Source organism: Schistocerca cancellata, chromosome 1 (genome assembly GCF_023864275.1).
Source record: "Schistocerca cancellata isolate TAMUIC-IGC-003103 chromosome 1, iqSchCanc2.1, whole genome shotgun sequence".
Taxonomy (NCBI): domain Eukaryota; kingdom Metazoa; phylum Arthropoda; class Insecta; order Orthoptera; family Acrididae; genus Schistocerca; species Schistocerca cancellata.
The window spans coordinates 550,830,456-550,855,998 of NC_064626.1; the positions used below are offsets into that span (position 1 = coordinate 550,830,456).

The window sequence follows — 25,543 nt, forward strand, 5'->3', positions numbered from 1 at the left end:
GCGTGGACGTGAACCGTATGTGCAGTTGACGGACTTTGAGCGAGGGCGTATAGTGGGCATGCGGGAGGCCGGGTGGACGTACCGCCGAATTGCTCAACACGTGGGGCGTGAGGTCTCCACAGTACATCGATGTTGTCGCCACTGGTCGGCGGAAGGTGCACGTGCCCGTCGACCTGGGACCGGACCGCAGCGACGCACGGGTGCACGCCAAGACCGTAGGATCCTACGCAGTGCCGTAGGGGACCGCATCGCCACTTCCCAGCAAATTAGGGACACTGTTGCTCCTGGGGTATCGGCGAGGACCATTCGCAACCGTCTCCATGAAGCTGGGCTACGGTCCCGCACACCGTTAGGCCGTCTTCCGCTCACGCCCCAACATCGTGCAGCCCGCCTCCAGTGGTGTCGCGACAGGCGTGAATGGAGGAACGAATGGAGACGTGTCGTCTTCAGCGATGAGAGTCGCTTCTGCCTTGGTGCCAATGATGGTCGTATGCGTGTTTGGCGCCGTGCAGGTGAGCGCCACAATCAGGACTGCATACGACCGAGGCACACAGGGCCAACACCCGGCATCATGGTGTGGGGAGCGATCTCCTACACTGGCCGTACACCACTGGTGATCGTCGAGGGGACACTGAATAGTGCACGGTACATCCAAACCGTCATCGAACCCATCGTTCTACCATTCCTAGACCGGCAAGGGAACTTGCTGTTCCAACAGTACAATGCACGTCCGCATGTATCCCGTGCCACCCAACGTGCTCTAGAAGGTGTAAGTCAACTACCCTGGCCAGCAAGATCTCCGGATCTGTCCCCCATTGAGTATGTTTGGGACTGGATGAAGCGTCGTCTCACGCGGTCTGCACGTCCAGCACGAACGCTGGTCCAACTGAGGCGCCAGGTGGAAATGGCATGGCAAGCCGTTCCACAGGACTACATCCAGCATCTCTACGATCGTCTCCATGGGAGAATAGCAGCCTGCATTGCTGCGAAAGGTGGATATACACTGTACTAGTGCCGACATTGTGCATGCTCTGTTGCCTGTGTCTATGTGCCTGTGGTTCTGTCAGTGTGATCATGTGATGTATCTGACCCCAGGAATGTGTCAATAAAGTTTCCCCTTCCTGGGACAATGAATTCACGGTGTTCTTATTTCAATTTCCAGGAGTGTATTTATTATAGATTAAAACCAACCCTTTAAGTACAATTATCTATATTTCCTAACTAAAATTGGTAATCGATTGCCCAACTCTGCCGCCTATTATGACTGCGCGATCTAATATCAATAACACGAAATGACTGACGTCATCTACGTATTAAACACTAGAAGACACTACTTTCAAAGATGATCTACGGTGGTGTGGAACCTCAGTGTAAATAAACTAACGTGATCACAGCTGTTCAGCTTTATAGCCCTAATAAGCCAAAGCAGTTTGCGATATCACCGTATGTACAGCGTCTGGTGGTTCTCGTACTCGTCTGCGACGATGGAAGAACTCCAGCCATAAACAAACGCTTTCAAACCCTAGGACGGCGGTACTCTGACTAATATACTCTAATCTACATCTACATTTATACTCCGCAAGCCACCCTACGGTGTGTGGCGGAGGGCACTTTACGTGCCACTGTCATTACCTCCCTTTCCTGTTCCAGTCGCGTATGGTTCGCGGGAAGAACGACTGTCTGAAAGCCTCTGTGCGCGCTCTAATCTCTCTAATTTTACATTCGTGATCTCCTCGGGAGGTATAAGTAGGGGGAAGCAGTATATTCGATACCTCATCCAGAAACGCACCCTCTCGAAACCTGGCGAGCAAGCTACACCGCGATGCAGAGCGCCTCTCTTGCAGAGTCCGCCACTTGAGTTTGTTAAACATCTCCGTAACGCTATCACGGTTACCAAATAACCCTGTGACGAAACGCGCCGCTCTTCTTTGAATCTTCTCTATCTCCTCCGTCAACCCGATCTGGTAGGGATCCCACACTGATAGTGTGTTTTGTAAGCTACCTCCTTTGTTGATGGACTACATTTTCTAAGGACTCTCCCAATGAATCTCAACCTGGTACCCGCCTTACCAACAATTATATGATCATTCCACTTCAAATCGTTCCGCACGCATACTCCCAGATATTTTACAGAAGTAACTGCTACCAGTGTTTGTTCCGCTATCATATAATCATACAATAAAGGATCCTTCTTTCTATGTATTCGCAATACATTACATTTGTGTATGTTAAGAGTCAGTTGCCACTCCCTGCACCAAGTGCCTATCCGCTGCAGATCTTCCTGCATTTCGCTACAATTTTCTAATGCTGCAACTTCTCTGTATACTACAGCATCATCCGCGAAAAGCCGCATGGAACTTCCGACACTATCTACTAGGTCATTTATATATATTGTCAAACGCAATGGTCCCATAACACTCCCCTGTGGCACGCCAGAGGTTACTTTAACGTCTGTAGACGTCTCTCCGTTGATAACAACATGCTGTGTTCTGTTTGCTAAAAACTCTTCAATCCAGCCACACAGCTGGTCTGATATTCCGTAGGCTGTTACTTTGTTTATCAGGCGACAGTGCGGAACTGTATCGAACGCCTTCCGGAAGTCAAGAAAAATAGCATCTACCTGGGAGCCTGTATCTAATATTTTCTGGGTCTCATGAACAAATAAAGCGAGTTGGGTCTCACACGATCGCTGTTTCCGGAATCCATGTTGATTCCTACATAGTAGATTCTGAGTTTCCAAAAACGACATGATACTCGATCAAAGAACATGTTCGAAGGGGGGCAAGTTTTCGCGTACTCTGTGTAGAATCGAATTGGCATCCCGTCAGGTCCAGTGGACTTTCCTCTGTTGAGTGATTCCAGTTGCTTTTCTATTCCTTGGACACTTATTTTGATGTCAGCCATTTTTTCGTTGGTGCGAGGATTTAGAGAAGGAACTGCAGTGCGGTCTTCCTCTGTGAAACAGCTTTGGAAAAAGGTGTTTAGTATTTCAGCTTTACGCTTGTCATCCTCTGTTTCAATGCCATCATCATCCCGGAGTGTCTGGACATGCTGTTTTTCTCTAATTTTCGCAACAAGCGGCGAAAAATCCCATAAGAATAACACGTACCGGAAGTGAATTTTCCAGCAACACGGATTAAGTAAATATACTGGACGCGCTAAACAATGAGTGGCCCTGAAAAGGGCCATTTATTGAGAACACTACTTTCAATGATTATATAAAGTACAATCACCAACAATACTGTCTTCTCCTCTCTCTTTCCTACAGACGAGAAAAGCGAACTCCCAGCCACAACGACGGAGTTCAGTTAACGTCTCAACATAAGTATAGGTAGAAGAGTGCTCACAATTACTGAACGCTGCGTTCTCAACAACGATTTCCAACCCGGAGGTGAAGTCCAGAATCTTATAGGTTCGCAACAGTACAGTGCCTGACTGTTCTAACTATAAACTCCCCTGAGACCAAAGACAGCAAGTCGGTCTGTACCAACAAAGCCGATACCGAGCGACCGTCACACACGGGCGCTCACAAAGGAAGAGACCTCGTCTCTCCACCGCTGGCTTCCCAGCAAGGCTCGGCTCCCTACACTTGTAATTCCGAAAACGAATCATATTCCAGAAACGACGGAATATTCTCTCTCTCTACAGATTCTTCCGAACGCCGACCACCCATATTTTAGTCTTTTGTCGTCCAGCGCGGAAGTTTGCGAGGAAAAACCTATACTCGTACAATGGTACACTTCTGAGTAAAAATCCTTGAAAGTAACCCAGCCTGCTTGGTTTATGAGGTGCTGCTTCTTCGTTCCTCTCACCTGCGTCCACGATTTGCAGAGTTCCCGGTTATCCTTCCAGTCCTGCTACAATAGCGGCCGGCCATCGCCCTATTGTGCTCCAGAGCTCAGGTGCCACGACGTCCATCTAGCTACTTCCTGTTTTTAAGCAGGACCAACACCTGTGCGGGCCTTCCACCCAGAGCTTGAATTCTGCCTGCCGTTTCATCTCCACTGGCGTTCCAATCTGCACTAGTGTAGGCATTCATTACACCGTTCTGATAATAAAGACAATCCGTCACCTTACCTGCAATAAGCGTCAACAATTATTTACAAGACATGCGTGACGATGTCAGTCTCCTTTAAATGTTCATATATACGATGTAAACGTATTAAATGGTACCTAATTGCGGATGTAGTTCACGGCAAAGTATGTGGATGAGTGCTTGTAAGGTGCGAAATTATAGCCACCTTACAGCATCACGTCCGTAGTTGCGAAAGTGTTGCCGGTTCAGCATTTTGTCCACGAACTGACACCTCGATTATCTCGCATAAATGTTCGATGCGACTCGTGTCGGGCGATAAGGGTGGCCAAATTATTCGCTCGAAATACGCATAATGTTCTTCAAACCAATCGCGAACAATTGTGGCCCGGTTACATGGCACATTGTCATCCATAAAAATTCTGTTGTTGTCTGGGAACATGAACTTTACGAATTGCTGCAAATGCTTTCCAAGCAGCCGAACATAACCATTTCCAGTCAATGACCGATCCTGTTGGACCAGAGGACTCAGTCCATTCGCTTTAAACATGACCTACACGTTTGTGGAGCCACAACGAGCTAGCACTGTCCCTTATTGACAGCTTTGGTCAAAGGCTTCATGGTGTCTGGGACACACTCGAACCCTTCCACCAGCTCTTACCAACTGAAATCGGGACTCATCTGACCAGGCCACGGTTTTCCAATCGTCTAGGATCCAACCGATATGGTCACGAGCCAACAGAGCCGCTGCAGGCGATGTCTTGCAGTTTCCCAGGCACTCGTATCGGTCGTCTGCTGCCATAGCTCATTGACACCAGATTTCGCCGCACTGTCGCAACGGATACGTTCGTTGTACCTCCAACATTGATTCTGCAGTTATATGACGCAGTGTTGCTTGCCTGTTAGCTCTGACAACTCTACGGAAACGCCGCTGCTCTCGGTCGTTAAGTAAAGCCCGTCGGGCACTGCATTGTCCGTGGTGAGACGTAATGGCTGAAATTTGATATTCTTTGATACACTCTTGACAATGTAGGTCTCGGAATATTAAATTCCCTAACGATTTCACACGTGGAATGTCGCATGCATCTGACTCCAACTACCATATCGCTTTCAGAGTCAGTTAATCCCCGTTGTGCAGCCATAATCACGTCGGAAACCTTTTCACATGAATTACCTGAGAACAAACGACAGCTCCGACAGTGCACTATGTCCACCTGCGGAGGTGCATCTCGCAATCCCATGGCTATTCTCACCTCAATGTCTGTCGTGTGGGTTTGACTGAAGAAGAGATGGACAGCGCCTCGAGTTCAAAAACATACTTGCTATTCTAGTTTCCGTCAATACACAAGAATCGGAGTTGGATGTTGTGTTCAACTGTCATCCTTGAGTTTTCCCGCTGCTATTCTAGTTTCCGTCAATACACAGGAATCTGAGTTGGATGTTGTGTTCAACTGTCATCCTTGAGTTTTCCCGCTATGGCGCTGAACGACGCAGGCCGGCAGATGAGCACTACCGACGTCTCAATGCGTATGCGGCTGTCAGTGTGGGACTTACTGAAGTTAGTTTCGTTCGGAAATGTCACGGAGTGACTAGAGACAACTTTCGAAGACCGATTACTCAGCTGCAATGGAACTCTTGTTGTTAGTGACGCATCTTTTCTTGTCAGTCAATTGTACCGGCACTTACACTACGTTTGAAGACTCTTCGCCTCGTTTTGTTGGCGTAGCAATCGATGTTTCCCGTCACACAAGAGAGCCCCGCTGCAAGACATACACTATCTGATCAAAAATATCCGCACATCCCTGTGTAATGCGGCGTTGGGAACTAGCCGGCACTAGGAGCGGGCTCGCCAGTGTAAAAGGGAAGCAGTAACAGCAGAATGGTTAGATCGGGAGAGCTCACTGACTTGGAATGTCTACCAGTCATTGGATGTCATCAGAGCCGTTTCAACCCTTCTAAAGCTACTCACGTCACCAGGGTGGTGTGATCCTCAAATGGAAACGAGAAGGAACAACCACAGCTAAACCAATAGCAGGCTCAACTAATCTACTAACGAACAGGAACCATCAAAGATTGCAGGTGGTGGTGTGAAAAATCGCATTTAACCAGGGGAAGGAACCACTTGGGATCTCCAAAACGCTACCAGTTATCCAGCTACCACAATGACTGTGTGTCGGGAGTTAAAAAGAACGGGGTATAATGCGCAAACAGTTCTTCATGAACCACACATTTCTGTAGTCAGTACTAAGAGACGCTTGAGGTGGTGTAAAGAGTGATTCCACTGGACAGTCGATGACTGGAACGAATGATTTGGAGTTATAAATCACACTGTAGTCTGTGGCAGTCGGGTGGAAGGGTTAGTGTTACAGTATGAGGGTGTTCTTCGTGGCTAGATTGCAGTCCCCTTATTGAGATTAAGAAAACGCTAAATGCCAAAGGCTGGAACACATTTCACAGCACTGTGTACTCCGTACAGTAGAGTAACAGTTAGCATTACGATGCACGCTGTCACAAAGCAGCATCTTCGAGGCAGTGGTTTGTGGACATCTCTGAAATGGACAGCTTGTCCAAGAGTCCCGACCTGGACCCAATGGAACACGCTTAGGACGAGCGTCCAATATCTATCTTCTCTGATTTTAGCTCCTAACGAAGAATGGGCTGCCATTTCTTCACAGACAAAAAATTGTTCAAATGGCTCTAAGCACTATGGAACTTAACATCTGAGGTCATCAGTCCCCTAGACTTAGAAATACTGAAACCTAGCTAACCTAAGGACATCTCACACGCATCCATGCCCGAGACGGGATTCGAACCTGCGACCGTAGCAGCAGCGCGGTTCCGGACTGAAGCGCCTAGAACTGCTCGGTCACAGCGGTCGGCTCTTCAGACATTCAGAGACCTTGTTGGAACTGTCGCCTGAAGAGTCCAACCGCCGTAAAGGCGAAAAGTGTCAACTAACAGGTGTTTGGATTTACTTTTGATCATATAATGTTGGTGTACTCGTGACACCTGACGCACTGTTTAAAACGTTGTTTGAGGTTGGATTCATTCGGGCCATTTCTTGTGTGTGTTGCAGTTTTCACAAACCTTGCTCCGTCTAATTAACATTACATTAGTGTTTTATCACAAATACTGTTTCTGGAGTTTGCCTTGTGTCCTGTAGCCTACAGTGGTGTGTTCTGCCTTGTTGCAGGCAGGGCCTGATGCGTCGTGAGGTGAGGAGCAGCTGCCATGCTCATTAAGGAGTACCGCATCCCGCTGCCCCTCACCGTCGAGGAGTACCGCATCGCACAGCTCTTCATGATAGCGGTGAGTGCTCACGCCTGCGCTGCGACACGCTTCACCACTTTCCCAACCATTTCATTCTGCCTCCTTTTGTTTCTGGTTATCTTTATTGCCGTGGCCCTAATTCACATGTGGTGCCTCCCTTTACGTCTGCTTTTTGCGCATTCCTCCTGCTGTTCTACATCGTGTTTCCCGTCCTTGTGGTCATCATTATCGTCATCATAATCATCGTCATCTACTACTACTACTACTACTACTACTACTACTACTCACATCCTCCCCCTTCCGTTCTTTCACATTTTGCCCTACTCTTTCCCCCTTTCTCATTCTAACTCCTCTGCCCATCCCCCAAATTCCTCTCTCTTGTCTCCCAGCTGTTAACCCTCCTCTTACCCCCCCCCCTTTTTCACTTTAACAGCCCTGCTCCAATGAAACTGGGCTTCCCCTACGCGTCTGTCCATTATGGAAGCCAATGGGCTAGTGCATCTCAAATAAAACTGATTAACAAAGAAATTGTTTCTTAACGCGGAAAGATTTTGTTGTATGTTCTCGCGTGCTCGTTTTAGGTAAAGTGCGTAAAATGTTCAGTCACATGCAATTTTGACTCATATTGAGAATTTCTGTGAAAATATAGCTGTCTACTCATCGTAACGTTTTACTTGCTTTGCAGTGTTACGCGCTTTATTTCATAGTCTGTACTGTAGCTACGTGCCTATGGGACAGTCGTGCAAAAGACGAGCACTGTACTCAGAAAAGCTGGCATAGTAGCGCACCTAAGGCTGGAGGCAAAAAACGTACGACTCAGTTCTTAGGGGAAAAACACCACCACATTCTTGTCTTTTCTTCAAATAACACTTCAAATTATAAAACAGTTTATTAATTCCATGCCAAAATATAGTTATACTTTAAAATAAATGACAAGCACGTTTACGAGGCGTAAAGGAGTCGTTTTCGTCTGGCCTTATAGTCTGGAACTGACGAAAGACAAAAATATTTCAAGTGATATTAAGGACGTTCAAAAATCAGCTTGGATATTATTTAAATATTATCAACAAATGCCTCGTCAAAATATAGCAGGAAATATACTGTGAGATTTAAAACTTTCCCGGCGCACATATTGTTCCGCAAAATTTCGGGACAACTGCCGGATGCTTGTAACTTCCTGCCACAATATTTCGGCGCAGAGTCTTCTGGCCATCTTCAGATGATACTGGCGAAAACGCACTGAGCTCTGGTACTTAAGGCCCCGACGGCACATGCACGGTGGATTCACTTGGCGTTGCGCTTGCGCTACTTGGGCGCGTTCGATTCTGCTGTGCCGCGCGCCCTCCGTGGTGAAAACTCGCCGCATCGATATCAATTCGATTGTCTTCCTGCGGTTCCATCACAGAACTACGCCGGCTACGAAGGACACAAAGTGTCGCACCAAGACGTATAAAAACGGCAGGCAATCGACCTTCTCCAACTCCATAGTAAATTTTATGTTTTTCGTATATGGAGTTCAGATGTTGTAGGAGCTCTCGCAGACGATCCAAACCATGAGGCCGAACTATAAAAATATCATCAACATATCACCAAAATACACATTTTACACACTTCATGGATCCTGAAAAGAGAGCAGCAGTAAATAAAATAAAGTGCTCTCCATTTTAACTGACGGCAGTGACACAAGTTCTCAAAGGTTTTATGCTGAAGGTTTATTGCGTTGGAGTAGTTGGATAATCTATTTTTAGTTTAACAATCACCCAACCAGATATTTATATTTTGCTATAACAATTCGAGCGACTCCACCACTGACTCTTTTTCACCGCAACAATGGATCGTGTAAATGAACTCTGGGAATCTGATAGTCCACGCTGGTCTGAATGCACACTGAAGTCTTCATGTTGGGCTCACGCACGGAACTGTTGAACTTCAGGAATATACGTGATCAGGCACTTTTTGTAAACATACTTACCTGTCCGTAGAGTAATTCTGGTCAAGCGTAATGTTGGAGTCTTGGTAGATTTTCAAGTTACTAACGCAAGCCTGCCAAAGTGCATATGCTTCGGCGTTAAAACTAAAAATGAGTAGACTTGTGGAAACAGGCGTTAGCTGTAAGGCAGTTTTTCTAACGGCACTTCTGATCTGCGGCTTCTATAAGCTAATCCGTCGCAAACTGCTGGAAAAGCAGTCATGTTTCAAGAGCGTTACATCGAAACTCTACTACGTTAAGGCAGAGAAGGGTTTGTTATGAGTTCCGGACACAGAATACGTCTTGTCAGCACGTAGTTGCACCCGAAAAGCTACACGATTCTACATACATAAAAAAAAAGTTTTGCATCACCTCGGTTTCCTAGAGTTCCGGAACCTGTACAGAAAATTGGAATAGAGATCAACGTAACCTGAGCGAAGCATGTTATCGACAGTTCCTGTCTCTCTGTAACTCCTCCACGCCCGAACAATATCGCTTTGGTTCACTCCGAGACGCCTGGTCACTTCCCTTGCTGAGAGTCCTTCCTGGCATAAAGTAACAATGGACGCGATGGAACCGTGGTATTGACCTTCCAGGCATGGGTGAACGACAGACAACACGAGCTGTGTACCTCCTTTCTGGTGGAATGACTGGAAGTGATTGGCTGTCGGACCCCCTCCGTCTAATTGGCTCTGCTCATGGATTGTTGTTTACATCTTTGGTCGGGCTTAGTGACATCTCTGAACAATCAAAGGAACTGTGTCTGTGATTCAATATCCGCAGTCAACGTCTATCTTCAGAAGTTCTGGGAATCTGGGAGGTGCAAAGCTTTTTATGATGTGTGTATTAAGGGGGCCGAACAGTATCTGAAGTCATATATGCTAGCTGAAGTGGAACCCCATCAGGAATAAAGTTAAAGGTAAAATAACCATATGCTGTTCCTTACCGTTTATTACACCCACATCACAGATGGTTGAGCCTACTGGAAAGAAAAAAACTGCTTGTAACCAAAATACTACAAACGAAATGCGTTACTTTCTTGTTGATCTTTTATTTGGTATAGTGTTTTGAAATTTTCATACTTGATATTTGTTATATCTGTTCAAAAAATGGCTCTGAGCACTATGGGACTTAACATCTATGGTCATCAGTCCCCTAGAACTTGGAACTACTTAAATCTAACTAACCTAAGGACATCACACAACACCCAGTCATCACGAGCCAGAGAAATGTTATATCTGTCATACACTACTTTCTTTCTACTTACTTTTTTTTTCTTTAACGACCGAGCTTTTGGTGTGTAAGTAAGTACTAAGTCACGCGAGGGGGACAGCACAGTACAATACATATGTGATTAGAGAGGAATGTACTAGACCCCGTGCAAAATAACGACGCATCAGTGCAGAAACGTAATCTAACAGTAAATTCCGGGTGATTCCGTCACTTTGTGACGTAGTGGCGGCTGCTTCAGTCATTTGTAGTTTACCGACTTCCATGCTCAAGGCGTTCTCCTTGCTATCTTTTTGTCAAAATGTCAAATGTGTGAGAATTCCTAAGGGACCAACACAACTATGCCCGAGGGAGGAGTCGATCCTCCGGCGGGAGGGGCCGTGCAGTCCGTAACGTGGAGCCTTAACCGCGCCGCTATTTTTTTACTACGTGACAGTGCACCGTAGTCCCCGTGCACCCAAGGTTTTGAGGAAATTCTTCATAATCGGGCACTTGTGGTTATATGCAATGCCATTAATTTTTTGTTGGATGAGGCAAACGATGAAGCAAGAATCTCGTTAAAAAATGCTTCAGGGGATTGCAAAAACCAATACCTATTACAATCGAACAATGAAGAGGCATATAAGGCACAGGTGCGTAAAAGTGCTTCCCAAGGCTACTCTGCTTCAGGAAAGACGTGGTAGAAAGAGGAGAATTTTTTTGTTTTTAGGCAAGATTGCCGAACAGGTTGTCAGGTGCTGACACACAATTTCGAAGTGACAAATGCTCTTTAGTTTATACAATGTCAAAATTGTAGTGAGCGATGTTAAGTGCTACGCTACATTTCTTACTCCCTTTTTTGTTTTTAAGATTTCTTTCTGGCATCATGTGATTCAACGTGTTTTGCTTTGGTTGATCCTTGATTTATGCGTGCATTCATTTTTTCAGTTCTCTAGTGTAGTTTTAATTTAATTTGATATAAACAATTTATAATGCGTATCTCGAAGTAGAGCGTTAATTATTATGCTACAATTCACGTAGCAGCTAAAACTGTGTTGTGAAATTATGCTGAACTTTTATTTTTGATGTAAAATATGGCACAGTTTGCTATAGTCAGTAGACGGCAAACCATACATATGACAGCAAATAAATGAATAGTAAATAAACTTGCAAACTTTGCCACTCGTTTAGTTTATTGAAACAATGAATAGTAATTGATCTATTGATTTTTTTTCTAAAAAGAAGTAAAACATGAGTTCGCATAAGTTAATCTACCCAGTTCGACAAATAGTTCCGCTGTCCCTGGTAAGTTACGTTAATATAACAACGCTGCATTTAGCCTTTGTGTACAAGATCACCGAGTTCTCTGGTAGAATTATAAAATCTATAAAAATATTTTGTGAACAGCTGTTCACATAGCTTTAACGACGGAATCATGAATGCATTGTCAACAAGAACATAACAAGTCATCTGCGTAAGAAATTTAACAAGCAGAGCCTGGAAACCTAGATGGAGACGTACAATGCTTGACGCTTCCGCCGGACCAATATGAGGTCGCCAGCATTAAGAAAACCGCTGATTACAAGCTAGCTGATTACGAATTGCGGGTAAAAATGCAAATCTCTAAGCAAACAGCCCCAACACAGTATAGAGGCGACCAGTTGACGATTAGGGCAGAGTTCAACAACAGACGGGTCTCTGGTGCAACGGACAGCAGATCATTATATGAATGAAAGAATCTATTCAATGAAGCTTGCACATTAAAGACGACTTGTGTTCTTGCCTGTACGTACGTCTGGACTGTGAGTAGTTAGTCTACCATGCACTTACGACTGTCACAGCGTGACGTGTGACGGAACCTGAGGGTTCGATTTGAACAATAAGAAAGTGGCTCCTTTTCATGATTAAATTCAAAGTGATAGGCCAGGCAGGCTATTTGTTCTAATAATTTGAGTATGTAGTATGCTTCAGCTATGTCCTACGCTCATTGAAATTACGACCCTGTGGCTGTGCTCTTCGATATTTTCATGTAAACTCTGGAAGAAGCAAAAAAAAAAAAAATAAAAAAAAAAAAATCAGGCCAAGGTACCAGCCCAGAAGCTCGTTTCTTCATTTGACCTCCCTAGCCTGCTACCGGAGTCTTTCAGCAAATGAAACAGCACCATTGCGATTTCCGTGCGTGCGTGTGTGTGTGTGTGTGTGTGTGTGTGTGTGTGTGTGTGTGTGTGTGTGTAGGTCACGAGTAAGCTTACTGACACGATTTCGTAAAGCGTTTCTTCAATCTACGGCGTTTTAATAGGTGCTCCTACTTATATGTAACGTGCCTTATATGCACACCTATCGATGTTACTTTTATTATCCCGGACATACCGATGATATTCTGGTGGGCAATTAGAATGAAGGAGGCCTGTATATTGGTTCCTTTTAGTAGTTTTGCTTGTTTATTCGTATTCGCGACAAGTCCGATAGCCAATCACTAAAAATTGTAGGGTTGTCAAGTGGTAAGTTTCTATGGGACCAAACTGCTAAGATCATCGGTCCCTAGGCTTACACACTCTAACATCCGACGGGGCGAGCCGCGCGAACCGTGGCAAGGCGCCTTGACCGCACGGCTACCTCGCGCGGCGATAAAGTGTGTCGTCGCAGAAATCTTTTATTTCGAAAGACATAGTGTGACTACAGGTTTCCCATATGCTTGCTTCACAAGGGTTTCGTAAGCTCACTACCGTGTTCCAGTTTCGCGGACTTTCTGTATGCCGTAGTTGACAAGCAATATTTAGATTTGCAAATTCGGTTGCAATGAAGCCGAAAAGAACCATCCGGTTGTGCACTGCCCCTTCACCTCTTCCATAATTTCTGGTGTTTTCTGAAGCTGTTGACAGCCGTTATGCGCTGGATGAAGTTGTGCGCTCGTGAAAAGTGGTTGTTTAAACCTCGTGTCTGTTTAGCAGTGTCTGCCGGCGCCCCAAGTCGTCCTGTGCTAATGGAATGGGGCGCGCACATGTGGAATTGTTTGTCAGAATCTCTGAGCTCCGAGTCAACACAGCCTATCGTTCCCGATGAGAGCTGTCAGAGGCGACTTTTTACGGTCTTGTGCCTAAACATTTATTGGCCACACATTCTCAAACGTGGATTGTTGACTGCTATAGTTAGCTATTACGAGTATAAATATTTGCCTTGTCACTGGGTTTTGGGCAACAAGAAAGTTTGCGGGATGAAACTGCAGCAGTTAAAATAATAATTTCGTAAGAGTCAACGCCGTAGTGTAAGTCTTTCAGTTGGACGCCACTACGGTTACTTGCGTGTCCTTAGCCTACCCTAGTAATTTTACCGGGGTATCGTGTTTTCCAAGTTTGACCCGGAAACTGAACCATGTGTAGTTTCTCGTGGTTCTTCACATCATTGAGAAGTGAAGGCTAGATTAAAGGCAGACAGGAAAATTTCCGGGGTCCGACCAGAATGCTATTCGGCGACCTTTCGATTTCCAGACGCGCGCTTTTTTTCCCCTCTCTTACTTTCTGTTTGTTTCTGTGGTGTCACCGCCAGACACCACACTTGCTAGGTGGTAGTATTTAAATCGGCCGCGGTCCGTTAGTATACGTCGGACCCACGTGTCGCCACTATCAGTGATTGCAGGCCGAGCGCCGCCACACGGCAGGTCTAGTCTGGAGAGACTCCCTAGCACTCGCTCCAGTTGTACAGCCGACTTTGCTAGCGATGGTTCACTGACTACGTACGCTCTCATTTGCAGACGACAGTTTAGCATAGCCTTCAGCTACGTCATTTGCTACGACCTAGCAAGGCGCCATATTCAGTTACTATATGTCTTCTGGCAGATAATATTGTGAATCATGTACCGTCAAGAGCGACGTTCCTCATTAATGGGTTAAAGTTAAGTATCAAACTAATTATGTCCGCTTTCTGAATTCTCATTCCTTGTCATGTTCCAGACCTCACGTCAGTATAGTTCCCTCCTCACGCCAGCCTGCGTGAGCTAAACGCGTGCATTTCGGCCTCCTCTAGTAACACGGTGTCGGCTCTCCTGCCAACACTACAGTTTCTGTATATATTCGTTGCCATTGTAGAGTCTTGTAGCGCAGGAAGCAAGTGAGAGGATGTTATGGGTGGCCGGTATCCTCTTTCTACAACACAAATGCACATGTGGATTAACATGATTCTTTATTTACATGAACAGACAGCTGCTACTTGACTTCAACAGAATCTACATAGCTACTACTTAACTTCAACAGAATCTACGTGTCGTTGTATAAGATCTTCAGTCATTGTCCTCTTGCAGCAGTATCGGTAATCTTGCTGTTACACTAATGGGGTCCTGCTATGTAATGTCGTAGCCTAAGCCCGCTCTGAGAATGAATGACAGACGCCAAACTAGTGCGAGTTTGTGCGTCAGTGACTGTAGTGAGAGAGACCCTTCGGTCAGCGGCGGCCTAAATACTTGCGGCCGACAGGGCGTTGGCGCGTGTTGCATGCGAGTCTCCGACCTCTCTTGTGATAGCCACGCTTGATCCAGTGCCCACTATCGATCTTGGCGCTACATCTTTGCCGACCGGTGGGCTGGCGACAGCTTATGCCAATACAGTTTCTTTGGCGTTTTTCTTTAGCAGTTTTGTGCAGTTGTCGCACGAAATCTTTCAGATTTCTTCGGTGAGAGCTACACTCAGTTTTTATGGTAGAGAACGTAGCTAGTCCCCCGACCGAACACGCTTAGCACCCTTACAACGCCAGATTCAACACAACAGCGATAATCAATATATCGTTGCGCACAGAGTGCTTCTCCGGAATACGGCATTCAGTCGCTTTTCTTATTTTTCTTGCCTCCCATTTATGTTGTATGATGGAGACAGAAAAAATGAAACAGAGAAACGAATTTCACATTTTACTTCCATCCAAACCCTGTGTTACACGGGTCAGTGGTTCAGATTGTAATCCCGCTATCCGTCGCTTCGACTTACAGGCGTAGCAAGAAGACAGGTTATTCTGCCAACAAGATGTATTAGACTTCGTTCTTGCCCCATAGTTAATCAGCTCCGACCCGTAGGGTTCACTCGTCCATTGAAATGCAGACCTTGTAACAATAATAATTTTTTTTCTTTATGAATTTAGATAAATTCTTCTTTCTGAATTTATGTAAAATAATGTAAGTGATGTTGTGAATTTCTTTTTCTTTTCGTGTCATTTTAAAGAAACTGTAAACAACTTTTGAAATGAATGTTATTATTTATGTTAGATTTCAAGCAATTTGATAACCAAAAGGAAATGTATTTAATGTTAAAACTATTGTAAAATGTGAAAATTGTAATTTAAACACTTGGTCCATACGTAGGTAATGCATTAGGATATGTGTAGTAGAAAACCTGTGGTGAATACCCTACCTGTAGGGGAGCGGGAAAAGGTGGATGCAGGCGAGCGCGGGAAAACGCACACTGGCGCGGTTCGGCACAACGGGCTCAGTATTACAGTCGGAATTGGGCATCGGTCAGAGGAACATGTACTGTACCGAGGAGGCTATCTAGGAAAAGTGGATTCCTTTGAGCCTCGGATGGGCCGATTCCGACGACTACTTGGCATGGCTATATTCTCAGGCACAAAATTGGAAAGATTACGACGCTAAGAAGAAGGAAAGTGCCGATGCAGTGAGAGCCTTAGCCGTGCTTGTATGTGTGCTGTGCTGCCCGCTATCTCGCTGCCCGCCATCCGCCGCACCGACGTGCACAGGTTAAAACATTTATTTCATCTTTAGAAGTGTATCTGTGTGGACTAGTGTCGAAACTGTTCTAACTGTTCAATAATAACGTGACTTTTACCAGAATTGCCTTAGCCGTTACTCATCCTTATCACTGACCTAGACAGGGTCCTTACCACATATTGTGCAACCCGAGTATCCCGAATTGAAAGTTTACAGTTAGTAATAAATTATCTGCAGACTAATCTATGCTATAAAGACGTTTAAATTCAGGTTTGTTAACGCAGATGTTAGTAAAGAACAACAGTGTGATTAAATTGAAAGATAAATTTTGAATTGAGCTAGCAATGTTATTTAATTAATTTGAGACAGAAAGAAGGATAACTAATTAATTCAGGAATAAAAGAAAAGAGTAGTTATCCACAGATTGATAATTTTGAGTGTTAATTTACCTTCAGGACTTAATAGTTTCAGTATAACAACCATAACAGTTTCAGGGCCCCCCCATTGTCTTGCCTATTCTTTCACATCTTGAAGTGTACTGATCAGATTTGAACAGCAAAGTTAAGTTCTATATTTAACCTAAGTGTATTAGCGTTTTTTTCAATTTTAATAGTGACATTGTATGTGTGTTTTCAAAATTGCTAATTCTAGGGTAATCTATGCCCGATTTCAGTCTGATCAATATACAAAGTGCAGTTCGTAGTAATCATTGCTGTGTGGTGTTGTGTAAAATTAGCTCGTCCAAATTAATACAAAAGGAGAGAACTTTAGTTCAGTGGATTTTTCCTATGCCAAACTTTGGCTTATAACGCAACAGTATTACGTGTTGTTATGCTTGTACTTGCACACACTAGTACAAGGAAAAACTCATTCAAATGCCTAATTAGGCTGGCGACCGAATTATTAATCATTGGTAATATCTACTGTGTGTACTTCTTATCCATGCGAACGCGTAATTGTACTTTACATTAGCTTGACGCATCACTGTAGTTACTGACTGAATATAGGTTCGATCTTGCTTCCATTAGGTACACGCGCTCAATTTATGTACTAAATCGTTGTTTACAAGGTGAAGCCCGTGAACTTATTACAGTACAGGCTTTATTGAGTTAACGCACGTCCGACAGGGCGGTAGTGTTACAACCTCTCTATTTTTTACCTCATCATTAATGGATTTCATTACTTCATCGTAACCTTTACTTTTATTTTCGTAGTTGACTGACTGCTTCTATATATTGCGTCGGATCCGAAAGTGTTAATGTAACTTTACAATTTACTGCATAGTGAAACACTGAATTTCAGCGTACACAACGACTTCTTAATCAATATCTAAAAGAAAGAGAAATTCAGAACAATAATAAAACCACGTTCTAGCTACGGAACTCATTGTTGTTTGTGAAAGAAGTATGATCCGATAAGAAGCAAAGTAAACACAAGCGATAATTATAACTCTTGCATACTGTTAGCTCTTTTACGCCTGGTCTTGTGTTTTTAAAATAAATAACAATTGAAAGGGCAACAAAAGGCCTTTAATTCTGCCATTAGGCATTTGTAAAAAAAAATTCAGAAAAAAGCTATATAAAACTGCCAGGGTTCAGTAACAAAGATGTCAATCCTACAGATTCACGTTCAAATTGAAGATAGCTTTAAAGAATTTATAAAGGCATTCTCCCGAAGTTCCGGGCTTTTGTTATGCTACAAGAACTAAATGCTGTAGATAACAAACAAAAACATTATATCCCAGAGAAATGAAGTGCATGAGAAGTGAAAGAGAATGCTGCAATGTATAAAACTCCTTACTCCAGATTGCAAGGGATGGGTAAGTACCGATCTTGCGCACGCATATAGACTGCCAGACACTTGTTGTGAAATCGCTTGAATAAATCTTGAAAATAAGATTCTGCCTATCTGCTACGTGATAAGGAATCTCCTGTGGAAGTGAAGCAGACTACAAAAAATTCAGTGTGTTGCTATTAAACTGATTATTGATTAACCACAGCTGCAAGGCGAATGTGGGGAGAATTATGTTGTATGGAGCTCTCCAAGACAGTATACGAGGCCTTATAAAAATGAGCTGATTGGTACTCACACAATATAATTGTGAATTAACCCTGGAATACTTCACTTATTTTTATCGATGGGTCTGCTACGCAGGGGTACTGGTGTGCCCAAAATAAAAAAGAACTTTGAAAATGTTCAATTTTTCTTTTATTTCAAGGTAGTATAATAAACATTCACATCATACATAAGAAAAAATGATCATATCTAAAGCCAACATTTTTTGTAAAATCCCCTGTTGCTAAATCTTTCTTTATCAACCGCGATACTACCTCTCGACAGTAACTCTCTTTAACTCGGCGAGGTGCGATCTCTCGAAAAAGGTTTGATCTCTCGAAAATTTTCGGACTCGCTATCCAAGGTCAGTTCTGGCGCAATACTACTGTAGCCCCCTACTCTTCGTAAAACGCCAGCTGTACAGTTTTATTGTTGATTGCATTATCGCCGTCTTTTTCGCTAATTGACACGTACTGGGATTTCCTAAATGTCGCCTCTTGAACTGCGTTCCTGTTTCTTCAGTACAGTACAAAATGTGTTTATCGGAATGTGTCAGTTTTAACGATCATGAGTTTGATGAAACTGTTAGATTGTGGACGAAAGAAGAAGTCAGTGATGTAGACGGAAAAGACGACGATTTTGCTACAGCCAATGATCTCAATTCTGCTAGCGAACAAACGTATCATTCAGAGGTAGAACTTCAGGACAATGACGATGGGGACCTTTCTGTTTCTCCAATAAAATAATTGAAATAAATAAAAGAATAAAAGTCGTTAAAATGATAATTAAAATCAAATGTGTTCTGAGTGGTGGTTAAGAAAAATGTTGATTCCAGCATTTAATGTCAGTTTTTCAGACTCTCTTTATCTACCTACCGACTGCAATATATGTATGCAAATTTAAACGATGGAATAAATTTTTATTAGAAATTTACTTTCTATAGAGTACAATAATGTTTAAGGATGTAAATTTAGATTATCTAACATTTCGTTTGTGTACTATATAGCTGTATAGAAACCCTCACAAAAGTATGTTATTTTGTGTGATAAAAAGTGAAGTACTGTAGGAAACTTCCTGGCAGATTAAAACTGTGTGCTGGACCGAGACTCGAACTCGGGACCTTTGCCTATCGCGGGCAAGTGCTCTACCAACTGAGCTACCCAAGCAGGACTCACGCCCCGTACTCACAGCTTTTAATTCCGCCAGTACCTCGTCTCCTACCTTCCAAACTTCACGCAGGTTCGCAGGAGAACTTCTGTGAAGTTTGGAAGGTGGGAGACGAGGTACTGGCGGAATTAAAGCTGTGAGAACGGAGCGTGAGTCGTGCTTGGGTAGCTCAGTTGGTCGAGAACTTGCCCGCGATAGGCAAAGGTCCCGAGTTCGAGTCTCGGTCCAGCGCGCAGTTTTAATCTCCCAGGAGGTTTCATATCAGCGCACACTCTGCCGTAGAGTGAAACTTTCATTCTAAAGTACTGTAGGCTTTATTTATTGCAATATAATCAATAACGAATATTTAAATAACATTTCAATAATTGTCAATGTAATGTATAACAACTACTTCACCTGCATACATTTCTATATCGACTACATAAAATAATAAAATATACATTGGAATATACTTTGTGGGTGAGAAGTCGGTCCCTATTTTAAATGTCCTTAAAATCTTTTATTAATGAATATTTGCACACGAAACATGTTGCTGTCAGTTCTTAGGTCAAAGAGAGTGTGTGTCATACAGTGAAATACTACATATTCTCCTGCATTGTCGACCAAACGACGTAAACGCATAGGAATTAGGACTGTTGATATTTTTAAATATATCGGGAATCCGATATATCGTTATTTAGAAATATATCATTATAGGCCATCGATATATCGAAAAATATCATGGCTATACCTACAGAAAGAATATCGACATACCAGCAAAAAAGGGGAAAAAGGCCGCACATTGGAAATATATTGCCAGTTTTCGAGCTGTATATTTAAGTATTGATTTATTATTAGATATTCTGTACATTAACTAGCTAGCAACCTGCTTATCTCCCTCATAGCAAGTACCGAAAGGAAAAAACGATGCACATTCGCTCTTGGCGATAACCACTTAGCTAACAATGGTAACTACAGGAAAGTGGCACAATGAAAGGTGTCCGATGGGTTCGTCGTTCTGTTTTGACTCATATCGGATTTGTCTGGAACAATTCACGTCGACTTCCGCGTTTGTTTTTTTTTTTTTTTTTTTCTCCCCTGTTGGTAGCGCCGATTACGTCAGCATTTCCCCTCACACGTCTCTGCCCTCCGCAAAGACCATTCTTATAATTTATATTTTTTGTCACCAGTTTCAGCATTTGTTTTTGAATAATGCCGATGTGAAGAAATAGTGCACTAGTTGCGTTAAAAATTGTTTTTTAACGCGACTGGTGTACTATTTCTTGACATCGGATATGTTGTTATTCCATTGACACCACCCCCTTCAATGCAATCGGACTACTTCTTTGTGCCCTCTATTCTTGCTTCACAGAGTCGAAGAGAAAGACTGGGCGTGATGAAAGCTCAAGAAATACTAAGACTACTTCGCCCGCCATGTTAGCTGTGCAGTCTTGCATTGCTATCCGGGTAGAAGTGCCGGTCCCCGGCATGAATCCGTCCGACGGATTAGTGTCGAGGTCCGGTGTGCCGGCCAGTATGTGGATGGTTTTTAAGGCAGTTTTCCATCTGTCTCGGCGAAATCTGGCTGGTGTCCCTCAGTTACACTATGTCGACAATTACTGCGCAAACAATTTCTCTACAAACGCGTACACCATAATTACTCTACCAAGCAAACATTGGGGTTACACTCGTCTGGTGTGAGGCGTTCCCGGAGGGATCCATTGCGGGCCGAACCGCACAATAACCCCGAGTTTAGTGTGGGGCGGCAGTGGGGTGGGTGGACTGCTGTAGCCTGTTGTGGGATCCGGCGGGGACGAAGCCTCTCCTTCGTTTCTAGGACCCCAGTTCAATAAAATACAAGACCCGTTCACACAGTGAAAGTAAAATTATGTTCTACTACAATTTCAGAACAACAACTTCAAATATTTATCGAAAATTGCGAAAAAGTATAATATTTTTATTTTATACCACTCCACGATATTGTCATTTCGATATCAATATGCCGGTGAAAATATCGATACTTCTTGTCAAAAATATCGAAGTCAATATTTTATCAAAAGCTCTAGTAGAAATTTCATCAACTGATTTCTGCGGGCAGTTACTTGTACGTCTCCGAAAACAACCGACAGCCTCTACTCTAATTCGTCCAGTTGCTCGGTACACCTGCTCCTTGGTTCAACCCAACAAAAAGAAGTCACAAGGGGAGAGATCGGGTCTTCCTGGCGGCCATTCGTGGGCTCCTCGCCGTCGCAGCCAACGTCCTGGAAAGCCAGCCAGTCACAGACGATGCAGGTAAAATGACGTGGTGCTCCGTCTTGCTGAAAAATGATATCCGCAACATTTTCCCATTGTGATATCATTGGCGACACACATTCATTCAGCATCGTGTGTCTGACAATATGGTATCTTTCAATATGAATGGCACAGTGAGACGATCCGCGATCATACCGCACCAGACTGTCAATTTTGGTCGACTTTGATTCTTCAGTTTTCATTCCTGGACTTGCTTCTGCCTAGTAATGACAGTTGTGTCAGTTGACATATCCCTCGACGTGAAACACCGCCTCTTCGCTCCAAATACTATTCTTCAACAAACCCAGCCAGTCGGTATGTCATGACAGCGTAATTTTCCCATATTTCAGCCACCTGTCTAAATCCTCCAACGATAGCTCCTGAACACAATGGGGTTTCCGAATCAGGTCCTTTTCTAACACAGCACGCACTTGGTGCCTGCTGGTTCCACTTCCATGAGCTGCCTGGCGTGTTGGTTTACCAGGACTGCCCATGAATATCTCCCTCATTGCTTCATGTGACAATTCCTAGTGGTTTTGACATCAAGTGTCGCATGAGGGCCACCATCGCTGAACAAGGGCTACAGATTGCCACATTTCAAACCGCGATGCGACCGGGCGCGCTGTTATAAAGTCAATTTTCCCGCCATCTAGTCGTGTACCGTACGGACGATGCTACGGATGGTCAAGGTATTCTCAGAGACCCTGTAACAAAACGCGTCAGTGTTCATTAATAAATATCAATAATCACAAAACTTACGGATATTTAAAACTAGAGAGTGACTCTCACACACCCTGTACATTTTAAATGGACACGGCCCTCTAAACATACCCAGTTGTTCGCCTATATTGCTACATTTTGAATGGTCGTACAATCATTTCATTTAGTTTATGACGTGCTCAAACACTTTGCGAAAATGTCACTCAAAATCCTTTGCACTAGGGTGTTTTTGTCATAAAACCAGAGACAGCGTACTAAAAATCAGAAACGTGCTTCAACCACAGTTGCCCAAAATATTTCTATTCCAATGTTTTGGTCAAGAAGCTCTTTTATAAAGCACCTGCCATTTGCTTGACTCCACCACAGTACAACAATCCTATGAGAGCTTCGACTTCAAAGCAGCCGTTTGTCGATGTATGATGGTTTATTGTCTTCAGGTGCAGCCTTACTGTGATTTTTTAATCATATTTTTTTGTTTTATTTAGATCTCTGAGATTCAGTTTCTTTGGTTCAATATTTATTTTCCGAAGCAAAAATGGTTCAGATGGCTCTGAGCACTATGGGACTCAACATCTGAGGTCATCAGTCCCCTAGAACTTAGAACTACTTAAACCTAACCAACCTAAGGACATCACACACAACCATGCCCGAGGCAGGATTCGAACCTGCGACCGTAGCAGTCGCGCGGTTCCGGACTGACGCGCCTAGAACCGCTTGGCCACCACGGCCGGCTTTTCCGAAGCATAGCTGTCAATCTTGCAGTCCTCTGTTTACTTGTCTTGCTTTGTTTTTGTTTCCTGGTAATCGCACTACACAATTTGCTTTAGGAAAGCGATAGAGAACACTTATTTAGCCACTGCACTTCCCCATCGAGTTAATTCGACCGTTTTACGGTATTCACCTTCGATGCGTCATTAGTTCTAAGACGCTGTGATGGTTTGTCTCCATCAGAATCTCGCAGAACAAGACACCTAATTTGCCTGCAAGAGCATCCGATTGTTCTTCTTCGTTTCAGATTTTTCTTTGGTTTTTAATTGTGAAATGACAAAATCCTCTCATCGATCTCGGAATAACGGCCTTCAGAATCTGAAGTAGGTAAGGGCGAAGGTCTGTTTTCGCGAAGTGATTTTCTTTCACATAAAAAAAAAAAAAAAACATACTGAATTTCCAGTTACAACTGTAATTTCTTTAAAACTATAATTTAAGTTTTATAATTAACATGATTATATTTTTTTGTTTAAAAATAACTATAATAATACTTGACACCATATTTACACGTATAAAGCAGCTTACAAGTTAGTCCTCAAATGTTTTACACCGATTATGCTTCATTATGGTGCACCTATACCCCAAACGTAAAATAAAGTGAAAAGGGTAAACACTGCCTTCTCTACGAAGGTCTCAGCCGTATTGACTTGTTAAGGTGTGAAACTACTGGGAAACGCAGAAATGCAGTAGGGGCACTTTTACGCGGGTTTCTTTTAGGTTTTTTAATTTTTTAGATTAGATTTATCGTGTTTAGACTTGTTTAGTCTTATAACATGGTTATTAAAGTACCTGTGGTGCAGTTAAAAATTGCCCGCCTCCCATAATGAATGTGAACGCAACATTTCGACTTCTGAAATAGTGTAAACAGCTACAACAATGGACAGTTTTATGCAATAATCGATTGTGTTAGGATTCTTCTGTCATTATTTCAGTTTATTTCTTCAGTGAAGGTAGACGTTTCTCACTGCGGTCTGAGAAATGACTTTCTCAATGGAATAAAGAATTGAAATTATGGAAGCATATGTGAAAATAGGTTCCATTAAGGAAACTCGCGAAACTTTTGGGGTCATCTATCCGGATAGAGGACTACCAGCAAAAAGAGCACCTAATATGTGCAAAATGTAAAAAAGACAAAGGATTGCTTCGGTTCGCACACCAGAAATTATTGAAAACATATGCCGAAGAATTATTCAGAATCCAAAGATGTCTACACGTAAACTGGCCGAACAGGCGCACGAAAGTAGCAGTAGTTGTCAGCGGATATTGAAAAGTCTTAATTTGAAGCCGTATCGTATAACTGTTGTGCAGCAACAATTACAGGAGGATGGCAGTCAGAAACGTTCAGACTATTGCTTGTGGCTTTTGAATAACATCAACGATGGTTTGTTAGACCTTTTTCGTTAAATCGTGAGTCATGAAGCATGGTTTTGTCTTTCCGGACATGTGAATTCACAAAACACGACGTACTGGCCGTAACAGGAACGCGCATCATTTGACCTGTGTTTTTTGACACTACTCTCAACACGGCTGGACAAATAGAAATTCTTGATACATTTTGTACTCAGGTCACCAAGTACGAAAGACAATACTACTTCTTCCAGCAAGATGAGACAACATGCCACATGTCTAAGGTATCCCTGGAAAGAATTCATGACGTCTTTACTGAGGAACGAGGTGCCAGCTAACATTTGTGGCCGCCACGTTCCCCGGATCTTGTTGTTGTTGTTGTGGTCTTCAGTCCTGAGACTGGTTTGATGCAGCTCTCCATGCTGCTCTATCCTGTGCAAGCTTCTTCATCTCCCAGTATCTACTGCAACCTACATCCTTCTGAATCTGCTTAGTGTATTCATCTCTTGGTCTCCCCCTACGATTTTTACCCTCCACGCTGCCCTCCAATACTAAATTGGTGATCCCTTGATGCCTCAGAACATGTCCTACCAACCGATCCCTTCTTCTGGTCAAGTTGTGCCACAAACTTCTCTTCTCCCCAATCCTAGTCAATACTTCCTCATTAGTTGTGTGATCTACCCATCTAATCTTCAGCATTCTTCTGTAGCACCACATTTCGAAACCTTCTATTCTCTTCTTGTCCAAACTATTTATCGTCCATGTTTCACTTCCATACATGGCTACACTCCATACAAATACTTTCAGAAATGACTTCCTGACACTTAAATCTATACTCGATGTTAACAAATTTCTCCTCTTCAGAAACGCTTTCCTTGCCATTGCCAGTCTACATTTTATATCCTCTCTACTTCGACCATCATCAGTTATTTTACTCCCCAAATAGCAAAAATCCTTTACTACTATAAGTGTCTCATTTCCTAATCTAATACCCTCAACATCATCCGACTTAATTCGACTACATTCC

At 43.4% G+C, this 25,543-nt stretch overlaps 1 protein-coding gene across 5 annotated transcripts in view; it reads left to right on the top strand.

Moving 5' to 3' along the window:
- The window catches only part of LOC126180278 (protein retinal degeneration B), a 589,076-nt gene that overhangs the window by 298,349 nt on the left and 265,184 nt on the right, over window positions 1–25,543 (top strand). For all 5 annotated transcript variants that reach the window (XM_049924680.1, XM_049924684.1, XM_049924682.1 and 2 more), the window contains one exon: window positions 7,227–7,342. In XM_049924680.1, the coding sequence (XP_049780637.1) occupies window positions 7,265–7,342 (78 nt within the window). In that variant the 5' untranslated portion in view covers window positions 7,227–7,264. The remainder of the gene's footprint in view (window positions 1–7,226; window positions 7,343–25,543) is intronic.